At 41.6% G+C, this 18,074-nt stretch overlaps 1 protein-coding gene across 9 annotated transcripts in view; it reads left to right on the forward strand.

Annotated features, from left to right (window-relative positions):
• Window positions 1-18,074, forward strand: part of ANK3 (ankyrin 3) — a 207,839-nt gene that overhangs the window by 73,089 nt on the left and 116,676 nt on the right. For all 9 annotated transcript variants that reach the window (XM_027898271.1, XM_027898274.1, XM_027898272.1 and 6 more), the window contains 2 exons: window positions 9,241-9,339; window positions 16,853-16,951. In XM_027898271.1, coding sequence (XP_027754072.1) covers window positions 9,241-9,339; window positions 16,853-16,951 — 198 coding nt within the window. The remainder of the gene's footprint in view (window positions 1-9,240; window positions 9,340-16,852; window positions 16,952-18,074) is intronic.

Here is an 18,074-nt window from a genome sequence, read left to right on the forward strand (position 1 = left end):
TAGAGCATTAAGGCATTTCCTTCCATCGTGAGCTTTGGCGTTGAGTATTTGATAAGCTCTAATCAGAGAAGCAAGGAAGACAAACAGGGTCTTTCTTAGGTCAATTCTTTCCCACTCAGAAACAAGATTAAGGATTAGCAGTGCTACTACATTAGCAATTAGCAGCATTTAGTACCAGTACCACTAAATACCATCTGCCTATGCTTGTTTTAATAAAATAAGTCTTAGGTTTCAGCAGCTCTGTTTTGGATTAGGGGCACTTATGGAGAGCACATCCAAGGTAATAAGGCCATTATTGCCTCCTCCTCAAGATCTAGACATTACAGGTTCTGCTCCATTAGTTGTTACCATCAGAGAGAGGCAGAGTTCTGGGATAGCTGGGGAAGTGTGGATGCAGTGACAGCAGCCTGAAAGAGCAGTGGGCTGAGCTGTGACTTGGAGCACTGAGCAGGTTGTTTGTGCTTGTGGTACTGGGTGGGGGCATCCAGAGGGGGAGAGCACATCTCTGCTGTGTATGGTGGCTGGAAATCTAGATAAAGTTGTTATGACAGAAAGAATTGTAGCATAAATAACAGTAATATGGAGCTGAATTTTGTTCCTTAGTGCTTATCAGATTGCTGGTAATAAAAGTGCTGCACTGGAAGATGAGTTAGATTCTGGTAAAGCAGCAAATTTTTAGGCAAACGAGCACCAGGAAAAGTTGTGTGCAAGGTACAATTATCAGCACCAAGTAGCAAAAACCTTGCTTGATCCTTGATCACCCAAATTGCAAAACAGATATTAAAAATGACCACTATCAGCCTGCTCATTGCCACCTCCTCCTTGCCTCTTGTTTTAATTTCTGTAAACACTATCCATGGTGTGCTGTCTCCTCGCTGGAGCAAAGACCTTTATTTGAGTTGCTGACAATGTGAGATGAGCAACAGAGCAAAGAAATGGAAGGGCTGTAACCCAACTAAAATCATACCATGTGTATGTACTGTAGCTTTCTTTCACAAAAAGCAAACTTTAGGATGGGGTGTGAAATGCACTTGGTGCTTTTGCAAACCACCAACAATTTTTCTTTTGTTCTTGCTAAATAAGTGCAAATCAACATTATCTCTTGATTTGTGTTTCAACTGTTTAGGAAAGTAGGAATTCTGGGGAGAGATTTGAACAAGAAGAGAGGATTGTGGTAACAAGATGCTTGTGTGAAGGGGGCAGTGTTAAGACAAAAGTGTGAGGGCAGGATAAATAGCTCCCTCCGTCAGTATAGTCAAGGTGGGAAGGGCAGAGAAAATGTGAATGGATGTGTAGGATCAAAGCAGAACTCTGAGCCTTAAGGCCAAGGGCAAGTGTGGTGAAAAGAAGAGCTGGGGAAAGGATGTAAGAAAAGGGAGGGCAGACCTGGGGCAAAAGAGGTCTCTTCAGCTGCTGCTTTCAGTGTTGTTTCTAAAAGGCCTGAGGGAAGAAAGAGGTTCCAGCAGTGAAGGCAGGGAGAGACATGAGCTTGATGATGACTCTCAGTGTGTGGGCAGGAGGTGAGCAGTGGTGCTGTACTGTAAGTAAATGATGTCCCCAGTGATATCCAGTAGCAGCTGCTTCCCTACCCCACCGCTGTACACCTGCCTGCCTCTCAGCTGTCATACATTCCCTTGTTCCCTGCTTTCACTGCCACTGGGAAAATAGGCATACCTCCAGGAGCTCTTACAGGTGTTACAGTGCCTGCCAGCCTGTGTACCTGCTGACTGTAGAGGCTGGGAAGGTTGGAAATGTACCTCCTTTTACAGGTTTGCACTCTTGCAGCCAAGTGACTCATGTCAGCTCTTCCACTGAACTGCATTAGCACTTCTGTGTCTGTGCTTTCTTCTCTTGCCTTGCTGCAAGTGCAGGGAAGGTGGCACAACAAAATTCCCATTGGAATGGATGGAAATCATTTCAGTAAATCAGCTTGTGATGCCCTTTATTCTACCTATAAACATGGAAGCAGCTCCAAAAACCTTCCTAACCTCATTCCAAGTGAAACAAGATCTCCTTATCCTGCTGGATGTTTGCCATTTTGTAATGAAGGGAAAACAGTCATTCCAAATTACTTGACTTCTTGGGCTCAAACTCAGCAAAAAACCCTACCACAATTACTGGCAAGGTAACAGGCATTTTATGTCTATTCATCATCCTTTTTCTATAGTACATTTTCACACCTGGCTGTGCTTCTCTGAAATGCTTCAAAGCTTAGGAAATCCCTTCACTGCATCAACGTATTTCCCTCTTGCTTAACTGGGAGTGGAAGTGGAGGAGGAGAATAAAGGGTAACTGAGAGGGAAGTCAGCCTCCTCTCTTAGCCAGCCTAACATGTAAGTGCAGTCACTACTTGTGTTTTGAATGATTGCAGCAATTCCGGGCACCATTCTGTTAGCTGACTTGATGTTGGAGAAGTGCAAGTGAATCCTAGCCACAATCTGAAAGAAGGCCAGACACTCCTAAATCAATCTATTTTATTTTCAACAGGAAAAACTAATTGCTGTTATTTTAAGAAAACTATTGTTTATCAGCCACTTGTGCCTTTTGAACTGTTTCTGATGTCTTACCTTGAGTTTTAATAATTTTGGCATCAACTTCCCATCTTCTGGAAGTACCAACATAGTGATTAGCGTGGAGAAGTGAAATCCACCAAGTGGGCTCTCCTGTTTCAGACTGTCAATTCAGGAACTCTGCTGTTGGCATACAGTGACCATATGCATTGTGAAAACTACTGTGCTCCCATCCCAGCTGCTACTTCAGGACCTGGAAAGGTGTGTCCAGATACATGTTAAAGCAACTAGTGGCCATTGGAAGGAAACCAGTTTCCTTAGCACTCTGATTTTACCTGTGGTATCCTGCGCAGGAAAGTTCTTTTGCTACAAATCAGAGCCCTGTGGAGTGCCTGCCCTTTCCCGTTCAGGCCTTGCTTGGGCATTCCCAGGAGCAGTGCCCGGGGAGGGCAGGCAGTTGTATCTGCTGGGATAGAGATGTGTGTCCAGCCCTGTGCTAGCTCAGCATCAAGGACATGCAAAGCCGTGTTTCTCCAAGGCTGCTCTGCCAACCGCTGAGTTGAGGAAGGTGCTTTGAATAAACTATTTTCTGGAAATTACAATTAGGCAAAAGTTATCTTTTGGGGGGTTCACAGAGTCTTCAGATATCGTTCTTTTGTATGAGATGATCTTCCAGTGGAAAGGTCTGTTTAGCCCAGGTAAGGAAATGCCTTTGAAGCTGTTTCTGAGGAGCACAGTGGTTCAAAAGGAAGGAAGAAATTCTTTGAAGCTTCCAGAGCAACAGCTGAATGAAACCTCTGTGGCCCCCTCCCATCCACGCTGTACTTGAGCTAATTCAAAGATTAAGGTAGCCAGGGAATCCTCTATGTGAAGGAGACCTCTCCCCATATCTTTCTTGCCAAAGCAAAGAGAAGCTACTCACTGTGCCATAAAACTGCATCCAGCTCTGTGAATAGCCTTCCTGATACACAGCACTCCTTGTTCTAGAGGAGACTTCAGTTCCACTGGGAGTGGGCTTTGCCTGCAGAAAGTTTGCTTACTGGAAGGTTGAGAAAGGATTTGGTAATTTTGAGGGTGGTGTGAGGACAACATGCATTAATGATGACCCTGAGGCTGAGAAGCAGAACACCATTAGCCCATCAAAAAGAGCAGGCAATATCTAAGTGACAGTGGCATAAGAGAAAAACATCTTATTTCCCCAGTGGTAGTCTGCCATAACAGCTCCTTGCTATAGCTCTCCTTCTTTTCTTCCAGGATTCATTTTATACATCTCAGCCCTGAAGAAAGTTAACTATAGCATACAAGAAGTATAATAGCACAGTATAAGACTTACTGCCATTAAGTAGAGGAGGAAAAAAGCTGAAAAATTATGCACTCTTGCCAGGTTTCCTAGAAAGCATCTGATTGTGTGTTTTTATATTTGATTTCTGAAACTTCTGTACAAGCCTCAGTGATCATAGCAACTGCTACTAAGACTTTTCTCTGCAAGGATTCTGCTGTGTTGTATCTCCAACTCTGAGTTTCAGAAAAATACAGAAGGAGAAAAGAATGAATGTTTTCATTTAAAATATGGTGGTGTAGCTGCATAGTTGTATATGGCAATCTTCAAATGCACAGCATAATCTTCTCATACCTCCAGGATCTGGTAATGGTGGTAATGTCTATGCAGTGGTGTTGCTGACAGTTCCAGTATGCAACAACCAGCAACCAACATTATGCTCTTTTCTTAAGAACCCCTAATGATGAGGGATTTTCCAGACTGCATAGGAAGTTTCTGCTTTAGCAGTCTGGCTATTTTCAGCTTCTGTTTTATTCACACATTCTGTGTCAATATTAAGCTCTTCCTAGAGTCTGCTGTCATTTGAGAATTGAGAAGGATTATCTTAGTAAATTCCAAGTTAATCTGAACATTTTGGTAAGAAACTGTTTGGGTTTGGTTTGTTTTAAATCAAGGAAGTGAAATTTTAAATTAAATAAGTGTGATTTTTTTCTCATGAAAACTGCCCTCCACTGAGGGGCTCGGAGGAGGGCTCAAGAGGTGGAAGTAAATTCTCTAATTGGTAGCAAGGAGAAATACCAAGTCCTTGTGACATTGGCAATGAATCTTCACAGTCCCTACATGATCTGCTGCTCAGTCAGCATTTAAATCAATGCAGCACATGACTGGGAAAGGTTTTCCCTTTATTTGTGTGCCTTCCTTTAAAGGTACACTTCAGAACCCAGTATGATACTGTAAGGGCAAACATTTACTTTTCTTAGTGATTATTAACATTCTTACACTTATAAACTCAGACTGTCTGATGGGAGAAAGAGGCAATCCCATAGGACAGCATAGCATACCAGCAACCAGGGGGAATTCCTCATTTTCTAAACGCATTAAAATATAATTATATAAGATGTACTGTGTTTTCACTTTGCCAATTTTAACTTTTTCCCTGTTTTTTTCCTGACTTCCTAACCGTTCGTGTTGCTAATTTGTTATAGCAAGGAGTAATTCTGGCTGCTGTGGTGAACTGTGATGGATAATACAACGTGTCAGGGGGCAGCTGATCTCATTTCAGATGGGAAATGTAGGTGCCTTATTGCTCAGCACAAGATAACGTTATTTGAAGGTTTTTGAATTTTCCTGTGAAGCTGTAGTTAGAGAGCTGCAGCTGAAAGGGCTTAGTGTTTCCTCTGATCAGGCACAAGCAAGATGGATGTACAAGCAGGTCACTCCTTACCCATCCTATGTGTGGATGTTGTGAGGCTCCAAAGGAAGGCAAAGGGTGGTGGGCTGCAGCAGGCAGTGGATGAAGACAAAGGGAAAACCACCACCCACAATGTTTAGAGGTGTGGAAAAAAAAATGTGCACGTCTAATCCATCACGTTTTGAGCTCTGCAGAGTTTCAGAGCACTTAAAATCATGTGCCCCAGGAAATCTGCCAAGAAGGAGATGTTCTAGTTGATAATCCTATGAGCATTTATTGCATAGTTTTATGTTAGTTATTCTCACAAGTTCTACTTCGTATTCCCTGTAGAATATGTTCTCAAGTCGAATGGCAAGTTGGATCTCGGTGTCCAGGGGTCTGCCTGAGACATTATCCAGCATTTGATATTTCAACAGCGAGGGCAAGCAGCACTCCAACAGACATTCTAGATCTGAACCACATCTTTTAGTGGCAACTTGAAGGCATTTCAGCATTATTACTGCAGGAAAGCATCTTCAAAAGTTTCCTGATTTACTATTCTATCTTAAGAACAAAGGGAGAAATTTACAGAAGATCAAACAGATAAAAATAGACTGAAAAGACAGCAGATGCTGTTGATACACTGAAGAATTCAGAACATTACATTTGATGGCTATTTTGTTTGCTGATACCACAATTTTAGTGCTAATAACCTACACCAAAGTTGCACGTATTATGAAGATGTTTTTATTTCTAGTTTTTTGTGATAAGTACAAATAACTCAATTTTGAGTTGCTTGCTTTGTTTTGTCATCAGAAAAAATTAACAACAATGTCATCTGAGGTTTATTCATTTCTCAGCTTGTGTTCTTAATTGTCAGATGGGAAAGGACCATATTTATGAAACCTCTGGCTTTAATTCTTAAAGACTTGACACAACACAGTACTAACCAAAGACAAGCTGCATGACCTATCAGTGTGCAATTGTTCAAGCATTCACATAATGCATCTCTTTGTCTGTGAGGAGTCAGAACTCATCCAGCAGAATTGTTACTTCATAATCTTTGCTATCAGTAAAAGCTCAAATAGCAAAATGGCAAAATTTAATTCTGAATAGAGATTGGAATCCTCTCTTTTTTTTTTTTTTTTTTTTTTCTTCATTTCCCCACAGTGTTTTCCTGAGATGTTAGGGATAGAAGAGGCTAAATTCATTTTTAATTCCTTATTTCTTAATTCTTGTTATGAACTGTCTGAACAGGTTAGTAAAGTACAACAAAAACTACAACCTCCTTCCAAGGGAATGGAGTGCTGGAGTGCTCTTCTCCTAGAAAAGAGTAGCTGTTTGTGCATCTTGCACTGGACATAAAGAGTTTAGTTTGCTTGATTTCTCCTACTCTATTAGTTATGAGTAGCTTTTCAGAGTAGCTCTGTGGGGTTGGTTTTCCTAACAAACTGTGTCAAAAGTGATCACATCCTTTCTTCATCCCTCACTTTGTAATGTGAACTTGCTGACTGTTTTCCACCAAATGTAACTCCAGGTTTCAAGATACTAGTGATATTAAATTTATGTTTTTCATCAAGACAGGTGATCAAATAGAGCAAAGATTAATTGCTTAGCTCTCCAGCTTGCAAAGTGAGCTCAGTCCTTACTCAGCACTGGAGAATTTCCCCATGTTTCCAACCAGGGTGATCACCCCTGTCAGAAGCTGGGAGAGAATTATACTGTCCTAACAATTTTGGTACTAAGCAGAAATATGAAGGTTATTTGAAGAAGACTCCTTTTTGAACATGAAAGAGGGTATTTTTAATTTTTTCCCCTGCTGCAAACAAACAGTGTGACCTAAACGTTAATTGCTAAGTGGAAGTCATCTCTTCTGGAGATGAGTTCTGTTTCTGCCAACACTCATCCATCTACTCCAGAATCTCTCCTCTACGTCTTCTCACCTTCATTTAAGGCAACAGGAGCTTTGAACAACTAGACTGGCAAATAATTAGGTCCAAAGTGCACATCCTTATGTGGTTATACCCTCCCCTGTGCGGCACTAGATTTAGCTTAGTGTCAAGATGAATGAGAACTAGACTTCTAATAGGTATTTGTCCTATCTTTTGTAATGCTGTCCCTTCCTCCTCCATTTCTTTCTTGAAACTTAGATAAGCCTTTTGTTCTAATCTGTGTGTGAAGCAGTAAATTGTTAGTACTAAATTATTTTGACATATTAATAGGGCACTAGGGTCTATTAGGTTGAGTTAACCTCCTTGCCCATCAACCCCAGCAAGTGGAAAAATGTGTTCCTTCAGTATAAATTACCTGCAATACCTTATACTTGAAGACACGAAAGTTGTTTCTTTTACTGTTTTGTGTTTTTTTTCCTCTCAGGAAAGTAGAATTCATCTCTGTCTCCCTCTGACCTCAGTAACATCTTTCCTCCTGGGAAGAGAAAAAACCCCAGAAAGTATCTCTGCATAATTGCTTTTCTCCTCTCTTTTTCTGTCCTTTTTGTGGCTGATACAGTAATATAGTGACCCTGCATTATAACCAATGTCAGCTCCTAGTCAAATGGAATTAATTCTTTTTTTCAAAACCAACTCAAAAAATAGAGGTTAAGCAACCACAGTTTTGCCTCCCTGGAAGGATTAGGCAGGGTGCAACTTCTGTTTAATGTGCCAATCATATTTTTGTTTTACTTTTTTTTTTTTTTTAAAGCAATGAGAAGGTACACTGGAACAGTCATCACTTTGATGCTCTAATGATCATTATTGTTGTAGAAAGAATATGTCATTTAATCTTGCTAACATGTCTTTTACCTCTGTGATAATATTAATTAGTACTTTTTAGTCTCTGTGAGTTAGCTCCATAGTGAAATTTTGTGTAAATGAAAATGTAGCAGCTGGATTAGGAACTCAGAGATACGATTAAGCTGTGAGTCAGCTTGTCACACCCGAGAGAGGATCTTTTTTCCGTGCTCCTTTTCCATCTCTCCTCTCACCTGCAGTTTTGAGGAAGCAGTATTGAACAGTCTGCTAGCCAGGTAAGGCACCTGTACCTCTCCCCAGCTATTCAGGTGCCTTTCTGACTCAGTCAGCCGTAGGACACACGCTCACTCCAGTGTACTGCTTTCTGCTCGGTCACAGGGAGGTCGGTTTTACGCAGCCAGCTGTTTGCGCTGCCCCTGAACACACAGAAACGTGCTCTTCAAAATTCTGTTTGTCCTCATGCAGCGGCTGCATGCTCTATTTAAATCCTTTTATTTTTACTTGGCTCCATATGATCAAATACATACAGGATGTGGCCTTCGTACGCCACGGAGATAAAGGATTCATCAGAGCATGAAGAAACGTCCCGGCTACATCTTGTTAAAGAAGTGCCTTTGTGTGCGCAGGCGTTGGTTATGTAACTGCCCTGGATGTGCAGCAGCCCTGCCTGCTGCTGCTGGCCTGCCAGGCGCCGCTCAGGCAAGCAAATACACCTCCTTACAGTCTCACTTGAAGTACAGCGTTGTATCCATCAGAGGGACAAATTGGGCAGGCGAAGTTAATGATGGAGCCGAAACAAAGGTGCTCGCGAGGCTTCCAGAGTTTGCTGATAGTGTTCAGAAATAAAATAGCGCTGGCAGTCTCGTTGCTTTTGAATTAGCTCTGCAGATGTAATGGTGTTGTTTATTTGCTGTGGCCCCTACAAGGCCAGTGAAGTTGTGAGGTGTGTGTCCTTATCGCTACACGCTCAGAAACAGTCATAGCTGGATTAAATTGCTAGGATGCAGTCAGTAGAATTGCCTAATTTTAACCCTTATGCCAAAGCTGAGCTCTGAGGCACAACCATGTCATCCTATTAACTCTAACCACAACTTGGTTGTTTGTCTTCAGAATGTGTATGTCAAGGTATCAGGCCGGTAATTCACGTGTGTGGTTAAACACAGCTACCCTTTGCTTTCAAGCTCTCGAGGAAACAAACTGTGTTGTGCTTTAGCAAACTGGTCATAATTCATTCTGTGAGCAAACCAAACACGGAATTAATGAAGGAAAGACATATGCATATTATTTTCTTCTTGTTTTCTTCCACAGAATGATATCACACCGTTGCACGTCGCATCAAAAAGGGGCAACGCAAATATGGTCAAACTCCTACTTGATCGAGGAGCTAAAATTGATGCCAAAACAAGGGTAAGCTGAAATGTGAATGCTGTGAGTGAGTGCTTGGAACTATTGCCTGTTTGTTGCTGTAGAGCTTAAATCATTCATCTTCCTGGCAGGCTACTACAGCTGCACTGCATTTATTTTTTATGAAATGGTTGCAGTAGGATGCTTACATTTTACATCTCTTAAAGCAGTGTGAGAAACACCATGTATATGGCAGAGCTCAGAACCAACCATTTTCCATGTTCTCTAAACAGTATTGAATTAGGAACTGCTTCTAGCTACTTGGGGGTGGAGGTGAATGTACAGGAAAACACCAAAAGACAAGAATTCAACTAAGATATTTCTGAATTTGAACGCTAACAGGGTAATTTTGAAGCACAGTGTGTGTTTGCCTCTCACTGTCCACAGGGCAGTGTCACAGAACACAGTGTGGCTGATGAGTCTCATGCAGCTCAGCCTGTGTGTGACGGGGTGCTTTGCTGCTGGCTGGGACTTGTCAGCAAATGTGTTGGGCATAGGGATGGTTTCCATCAGGTTGACACCTAACTCTGCCCTCTGAATGACTTAGAAACTCAGTGCATATGGTTGTACCTAATTGCTGTAGTTAAAACCCAGTCAAACCAGGGATGTTTTATTTAATTACTTAGTGGAAAGAAAAAAAAAAAAAGGAAAAAAACCAAATGTTTGGAAGAAAACTTAGAACTGTGATGCTGTGGGCTCTCATGGCAGTCTTTGCAACACACTCCTGTGTGTGAGGTAACCCTCAAAAGCTGTCACTGTAACTTTTTGACAATTGTCATTTTCTTGAAATACTAGCTTATCACCTATCTCTCTTCCATTTTTAATTAGTCTGTGTAATTTCCACCAGAGTTATTCTAAACAAATGCAATTAATAACCTAAGAACAGGTTTTTTCTACTGTTATTACTGTATCCACAGGTTTCTGTTTGGTTTTCCAGTGTTTCAGCAGTCTCTGAGATTTCCTGCAGGGCTTGTTAGGAACATTCGTATTTTTTATTTCTGTGGCCAATTCAGAAACTGGGTCAGTTTATTTTGTCATTTCTTCATTTTCTCCACGTTTATCTTTAGTTGTTCTTCTCTTTTACCTTTAGTCGCTGGTGATTTATTTATAACTTTTCTAATTGGGGAACATGGAAACAATGACTTTTCATGGATAATATAAACAGTAGGCATAATTTCTGGACTAAAATGTCATCTCCCTACATGCTACATGGGAGTTGCCAGGCTGAGGGGCATGAGCCTATGATATGGGCGTGGAGGGCCACATGTGACAGATGTGCATTTGGTCAGAGTGGGGAGAAGGAGACTTGCAAGGGACTGTTTGTTTCCTCTCTGCAAGCATTTGTGGGGCCCACTGCAGCCAGAACATTGGGGACCACTACTTTGAATAGTTGGGAATCCAGCTTGCTCTTTTCTTTTAGCTAGGAAAATTCGTGATCTGCTTCATTTCCTGTATCACAGGCTCCAGGGTCAGACACTGGGATAGTTTATGCAACTAAAAATACAATCTGGGACGGAAACAGGATCTAGGAAGAGGGCAGAAGCATTAACAGCTCCTGAGTCTGGCAGAGCTTCCCAGTGAGGCAAAGGGCAGTGGATGACTGGTTTGTTTTTTCTGGCTTTCCCCAGACTGCCTGTTTCCCCAAACACCCGTCCTCTCCATCAGTCAGAAGGGATTTGCGTAACTTCTCCTGCCTGTGCCGTACGTGTGTCACTCATCGGTGCCCTCTCTGGCGTTACCAGAGGCATCACTTTCTGGCAGTCAGTGAGTGAGTGGAAGTTCTGCTCCCGGTGGCACTGACTCATCCTGGAGAGGGTTTGCCAGGCTGTGGTCTGGGCGGCTGTGCCTCTGCCAAGGAGGCTCAGGGAGCCCAGCAGACACTGCATGGCTGGGAACAGGGAACAGCATCGCTGGAGTACATCAGGAGGGATTTAGAAATCAATAGGAGAAGCAGTAGGAGGCTGAGTGTAATGTGGTGCTGGATGGAAAAGGGCAGTGTTTCAGGAGTGTCTGCCTGGTTCTCATATTCAAGAGCAAAGATTAATTGCTGTGAGCAGTTACAGCACATGTTCCTGCTAAATCTCTCTTGTTATTCCTACCTGACCCAATGTTGTTTTCCAAGGGTGAACAATTAAGATATGTCAACTTCGTTGTCATTTCATTTTTTTTTAAGCACCATCCTTCTTTTCAATGTCCCAGATATAGAATGGCCTTATAAAATCACAGGATTTTGACAAAAGCTTCAGTCATATCCTTTTGCAGGAGCATCACCACTTTTGAATGTATTGAAAGGCAAAGAGCAGCCAGGGCTGTCTTTTCTGATACATGTGTCAAGTCACGCTTATCAGCTGGATGCCCAGGCAGAGCCCAGCCTTGTGTGTTCTGTGAGGGGCAGGTGCTGAAGGCACACACAGATTTGATAAATTGGGGGGAGATTTGCATGTGAAAATAATTGAGCCTCCTATTACCAGTTTTATAAGTGTGAGATCTTTCTTTTCTTTTTCCTATTTTTTAAGAGAGGAGCAGAATTATTTTTTTATATAAAATAGGACACTGTGGTATTATTCAATGCAGGTGTTGATTATGGAAGACAAACTGCCTCCTCACAGGTGAATGGCAGAGGTTCTATGCTTGTATGAAAGGACAAGAAAATTTTGAAAGTGCTCCTTTTTATTGCTCAGGGGCAGAGATTCTTAGGCCTTTGTTTCTCCTATTTCAGGTCTGTAATTCATCCTTCAAATAAGTATGCAGAGCATACTGTTTTGTGTTGTTGGCCAAACACTAACAGGGCCAGGATTTGCTACTCTGACTCTTAGATGAGACAGATTTAGCTATTCAGCTGTCATTTTGTGGTCTATTCCTGCAATCCATTCTTTGTATGGGATACTGGAATACACTCCACATATTGTCTATTTTTACTTTTCACAAACATCGTTATTTTATAGATAAATTCACATAAAGCCTTTCCTGAGTAATACATAAGTTGAGGTAATGATTTCTTTTCCTTAGTCATTTCCATGAGCATTTTGCATTTGCTGCTGACAGATGGTCTTGGAAACTGGAGTACTGAAGTGCTGCACAAAAGGTTAACGTGAAGGGCTAAATCCTTATCCTGTTTAAATTATTAGAAAAGGCATCCATGAGCTCCCACTTTCTCTGTATTCATTAGGACTGGGATTTGATGAGCACCATAAATACACACCTGCAATCTGTAACTGGGAATTGAAGTAATGTGTGAGCATATGTGGCTATTTAAAAAAAAGATCTCACAACTATTTTGAGACTCAGACATCCTTTTCTATTTTTTTTTCCATTTTAGTTCACACTTATAGTTGCATTGTTTATTTTAACCAGCTGTTTATCTTCCCTCTGTCCTTTTTTTTGTGTGTGAGATGGCTAGCAACTGGCACTTAGGGCTTGGTACTGAATTCATAAGGGTGCTCCTCAAGAATTATGTGCTGCCAGGGCAGCTTTAATCGTTCTGGTTTTTAACAAACATTCTGAGCAAAGAACTAGTAACGCCTCATGTAACATGTTTACTGAATGTTGCCCTAATTGTGTTTTCTCTCTCTTCCAGAAAAGACTTTAAAAAATAAAATTTGATTAGAGAGGTTGATTAAATTAAGTTGATTTGCTTTGGCTTTTTAATACTGTATATGCCAAAGTGAATTTGTGTCTGGAGCAGGCAGCAAGCAAGTTTTAGCCTGGATTAACAATAAGTGTCTATAATCTTCATTCAACTGATTTTGCATCTAAATAACAGGCCAACACTCATATCTGCACAAAAACATGTGGGATATGCTCTTTGAAGATGTATCAGATCATACATAAGCTGCTTCAGAAAAGCATATAAAAGAAAAGATATAAAATAACTACAGTAGCCCTGCCTTGGCACATTTTGCATGTGCAGGGAGAGCAAACCTCGTTTGTTGCACAGAAGGGGCTGTTTGCAGTAATGCCAGTGAAGAGAAGAATTCAGGAGCATGGAGGGGCTGAGAGACACAGAGCCCTGCAGGGCTGAAGAGCATTCACAGAGTCACTGAGCAGTGTTGGGGATGATAAACCCTGGAGGCAGCAGTAATTGCTCCCTGGGGGAAGCGTGTCTGCTACCTCTGGCTCAGGGGAGAGGAGCACCTGCCACACTCCTGCCAGGGCCATGGACAGGCTCTGGGATTTGGCTGGAACTCTGACAGGCTCTTGCTGACTATTTACATCTCAGTGAAATTTTTACTGGGTGTTGTGTTTCGTCACTCTAAGGCTGGGTTTAGAAGCTGATGGGTGCTGATGGCACTGAGCCCACCACGGCTTTGGGGTGCAGCCCGGGGATGCCACTATGCAAGAGAAATCCTGGGAGAGCAGTGATGGGGAAGAGGTAGGAGGTAGCTGGGGAGCACAGGGAGGTTGATCTGTGTTCCTTAGGGGTCCCTTAAAGCCACATGTGGTGGTGGGGAAACACTGCAGCAGAGGGACTCCGCTGCTTGCACCAGCCTCTGCTAACCTCAAGCCAGTTTTGACCCCAGTGTTAACAAGATCAGGGAGCTGCACAGGTGTCCAAGTCTCAACAGGGACCAGAAACCAGATCTCATTTATTTGTGCATGTCTGTGTTTGAAATAAAAGCTAAAGAAGGCAGCAGCCCCAGAGATGGGTGTGCAATGCTAATGAGAGGCTTGTACCGAAGCAGAACTCCTCCTATTGTCCTCTTGGCTTTGCTGGAGCTAGTCTCAGGCTCTCTGGAGGGATAGATAATACAGTTGGTATGATTTATCATGTCAGTGCATACTTAGAGAGTCCTTAATCTGCAGATTATTGTCCTAATCGTTTGTAATGGTTTTTCTGAGCCATTGCAGGCTATCATAGTAAGGCAGGTTTGCTTCCTAATACATGTAATTTTTTTTTCCACATAGTATATGCTATGTGAACAGTAAATAAGCAACTGGAAAATCTGACAAAATCAGTGAAATCTTGCTGAGCTCAGAGCAGTCTCTTTTAATCTCACTCTCAATTTTTAAACAAAAATCTTTGTGATCTGCGTTTCAGGTTGCCTCTGCACATTTCTTTACCTGCTTTAAGTGTCACATAGCAATTAACTAAACCAGCGAATAGACAGTGTCTTTTCAAACTAAAAAAAAAAAAAAAAATCTCTGCAGCTAAATTATCTGTCTTGGAGTGTATTTGCTCTTTGCAGTGAGAGTTCCTGATGTCATGTTAACAATAGCTATAGATCAGCTGCTCCAACAAGCACCTACATGCATTGTAATGTTGTGTCATACCATGTGATGCGTCTGGTGGTAGTGACTATTGTGTGGACCCAGAATGAGCTCCAGCTGGCCAAGCATGACTATCTGCCTACTCCTGAGCCACAGAAACCTTGTCAGTCATAGACAGCATGAGAGGGCTGGGACACTGTGTTTTGGGGGGCACTGAAGTAGTTTTTAAGGGTCTAGACTGGTACATGAAGATAATCAAATGTGTCTCATTCTCTGTGAGCATGGTATGTAGTACCCCTGGTATGTTGGTGAAATGAGTTGTGGAGGCATTAAATCTGGAAAATGTTCTCTACCTTACTTTTTGTGCCTGATCTCCTTGAGTGTCTATCTTTGATGTGCCTGGAGAATGTGATAATTATAGGAAGTAAAAAGAATGAATAGTCTAATGTTACATGATGACAATACAACGTACATGATGATCTCCAGCTCCTGCCTACAGGTCTCTAGTTATCTAGCCTTGCTGCATTTTATTTTCTTTCCCATACAAGTTTTTTTATGTAGGTGATATTTTTATATTAATTGTGTCTGCTCAGTACTTGATATGCCCTTACCTGTGGAAACTACTGGTATAGGAAATACGCAGTACCATTTTAAATGCTGCAGCAAAACATCTGCAACTTGGCTGATAAGTGCACAGTTATTGGGTTTTGATATCTTTTCTCTTTAACTGTTTTGAGCAATACATCTTTAATTTGTGTGGTATGAATTTAACAAGACGCCCTTCTCTGTGGCTTGAAATAAGAGAAAGAAGTGGAAATGACAATAGAGTCAACTCAGAGATGTCAGAAAGAACACTGTGGCCCAAACTTGGGTGGGTCCGTCTTGCATGAACGAATGACTCCTTGAGTTAGGAGAGTTACACCTGAACCAAAATCTTTTCTTCATCTACAGCAAAACCTTATGCCAGTGGAAGAGCAGGCACAATGAGAACCATACAAGTTTCAAATGAGAATTTCTACCTGCTGTTTTTCATAGGTTTATTAGGAGAGAGCAAAAAGGTAGAAGCAGGAGAGATTCAGAAGCAGGCTCTCTGAATCACCACTTCCCTCTCCCTGGCTGCCCTCTACACTTTGTGGGGCTTAAGCTGATATTCTAGTAGAGTGTGATGGTTTGGGAATTATCAAGAAATAATATTAAAATTGTGTATGAAAAATATGACTAAGGAAGTATCTTAATAATACATGCTACCATACAGAAACAGAGAGGGAGTGCATGTGTATGAAGTGAGCATAGAATGTGTAAGAAGGAATTTTAGATAATCCTTTTTATAAAAATATTGTGACACACATATTTTAGACAATACAACATATGTGTTTTCAAGAGTGCCAGAAGACAATGGAAAAAGGCCCCTTCCTTTAGGACTTGTATTTGGAAAACTAAAGTTTCTGAAAACTGTAACATCGTTGTTTGTAACAAGCATTGAAAAGCCTCGTGTGACTTCACTTGCAGTTCCTCAGGGCACATGTGCTGTCTTTGATTCTACCACTTGTGTGCAGCATGTAACCTGAGCATTGTCAACAGGGTGCAGGTCAAAGTATAGTCCAATCAGTTTGGAATAACTCTGTTAATGTTAAAAAGAGTCTTCCCCTTGTTTGAGGTATGTATATATAATATATAAACATATTCTATATAAACATATAAACTGTTATATAAACATATAAACTATTCTGAAAGAGGTATTGATAGTATGCCTTGACTCTAGGCCAGTCATCAGCTGGAGGTCACATAAGCACAGTCTGAACAAGAGACAGAAGTGATTCCAACATACTTCTATCCCCTGGGATTAAGATGGTTTTCTAGTCTGCTGTACACTTGTCAAAATCAGTGTAATAAAAAGAGTCTGAGTAGGAATTTTTTATTTCTCTCAGACTTAATGACTGTCCATTGACTTTGATGCACACTGACAAATGAGAGACCCAGTGTTCTCAAAGGCGTGCAGGCAAAAGGTACCTGAAGTGCAATCTCATCTTTTTCTTGTAGGTGCATTAACCACTTTAATGCTAATTCAGTGAGGGCCTTGAAGTAGTCCACTGCATGAGCATCAATGTGATATGACTATTTACGTGTCCAGAAAATCAGAGCCAAAATGTGCTCGGTCCGTTTGAGTAAACAGGGTCAGCTGTTCACTTGCAGAGCAGCAGCATCCTGCAGGAATTAATTAGCTTCTTAGGACATCATGGGTCTTTGTAAAAGTGCACAAGATTTCAATGTGTCTGAAACTAATCAGTTATAATTCTACATCCCACAGGATGGGCTGACCCCTCTCCATTGTGGAGCAAGAAGTGGCCATGAACAGGTTGTAGAAATGCTGCTGGATCGTGGTGCCCCTATTCTTTCCAAAACCAAGGTAACTGGTACTCTTTTCTACTGGGATAATCCTTGTACCTTTTTTTTTTTTTTTTAAATGTGATTCTGCATGTCTCATATATTTAAGGGTTTGACAATAACTTTCCTATTTCTTAGTTATTTAAAGTAACTGTGTGGGAGCTCTCCAAAGTGAATGCCGTATGTAGCGCACGTCTGCATATGTAAAATGTGTTAAATTGAGATATACAAGAAAAGACTTCTGTGCCAACCAAAAAGGCATGTATGGTAACCCTGTCCCTCAGAATTTCAGGAGCTGAAAATCTCTGTATCTATCCTGGAATAAATACACGGTGATTACAATACATCTTCAGCTTGCCCCAAATTACCCTAAGGCTAGAGAAGAGACAAGAGATAAAAATAGAGCGATGTCCCTTTGCAGAGACAGCTCGTATTTCCCAAGGACTTAGCCTGATTACCAGTTTCTCCACTTTCTATCTCTCTGCAGTTTATCATGCAACATTCTTCCTGGGTATTTCAAATCACCTGCGCCAGGGTGCACAGATTGCTTTAGACCCAAGGGCTGGCGTTAAAGGAAGCACTCGCCAGAACTCTTCAGGCAGTAGTCTCTGCTGTGCTGTTATTGCTGATTTCAAACCTCAGTGCAGCAGCCTGCTTTGTAGCACCTCTACATTCCATGACTTTCCCATTCAAGGTTGACATTTGAGCTGTGCAGTTTGTTGAGGTTCTTTCCCAAGATAACCTTCCACTACTTTTTTTTTTTTTTTTTAACTCAGTCTGTAAGCAATATATTTCAACAACATTTCTTGTTTGCTTCTATTATTTCCTTTCTCTCTTCTGTCATCCTGTTCTGTTCTGTCTCAGCACCCTTCTATATTCTGCTTTTCTCCTCCCTCTTTTGTTTTTTTTTCTCCCCTTACTGGAGTATATTTAGCATTTGTTTGGGGAGGTTGGCACCAGCTTTCCTCTGCTCAGTGAGTCACTGGCAAGAGCTGTCATGGGTAATCTGACAGACAGTTTTCACCCATCCTCTGCATGAGGAGTTTCCATGGACTTCCACAGCCCTGACTGGCAAACTTCAGGAGCAGTGGAGAACAGCAGGGGGCTCTCCAGAAACCCCTTGGGCTGCATCTCCACACCACTGT

Source organism: Empidonax traillii, unplaced genomic scaffold (genome assembly GCF_003031625.1).
Source record: "Empidonax traillii isolate 1590-97213 ecotype Southwest subspecies unplaced genomic scaffold, ASM303162v1 scaffold588:size748185, whole genome shotgun sequence".
Classification (NCBI taxonomy): Eukaryota; Metazoa; Chordata; class Aves; order Passeriformes; family Tyrannidae; genus Empidonax; species Empidonax traillii.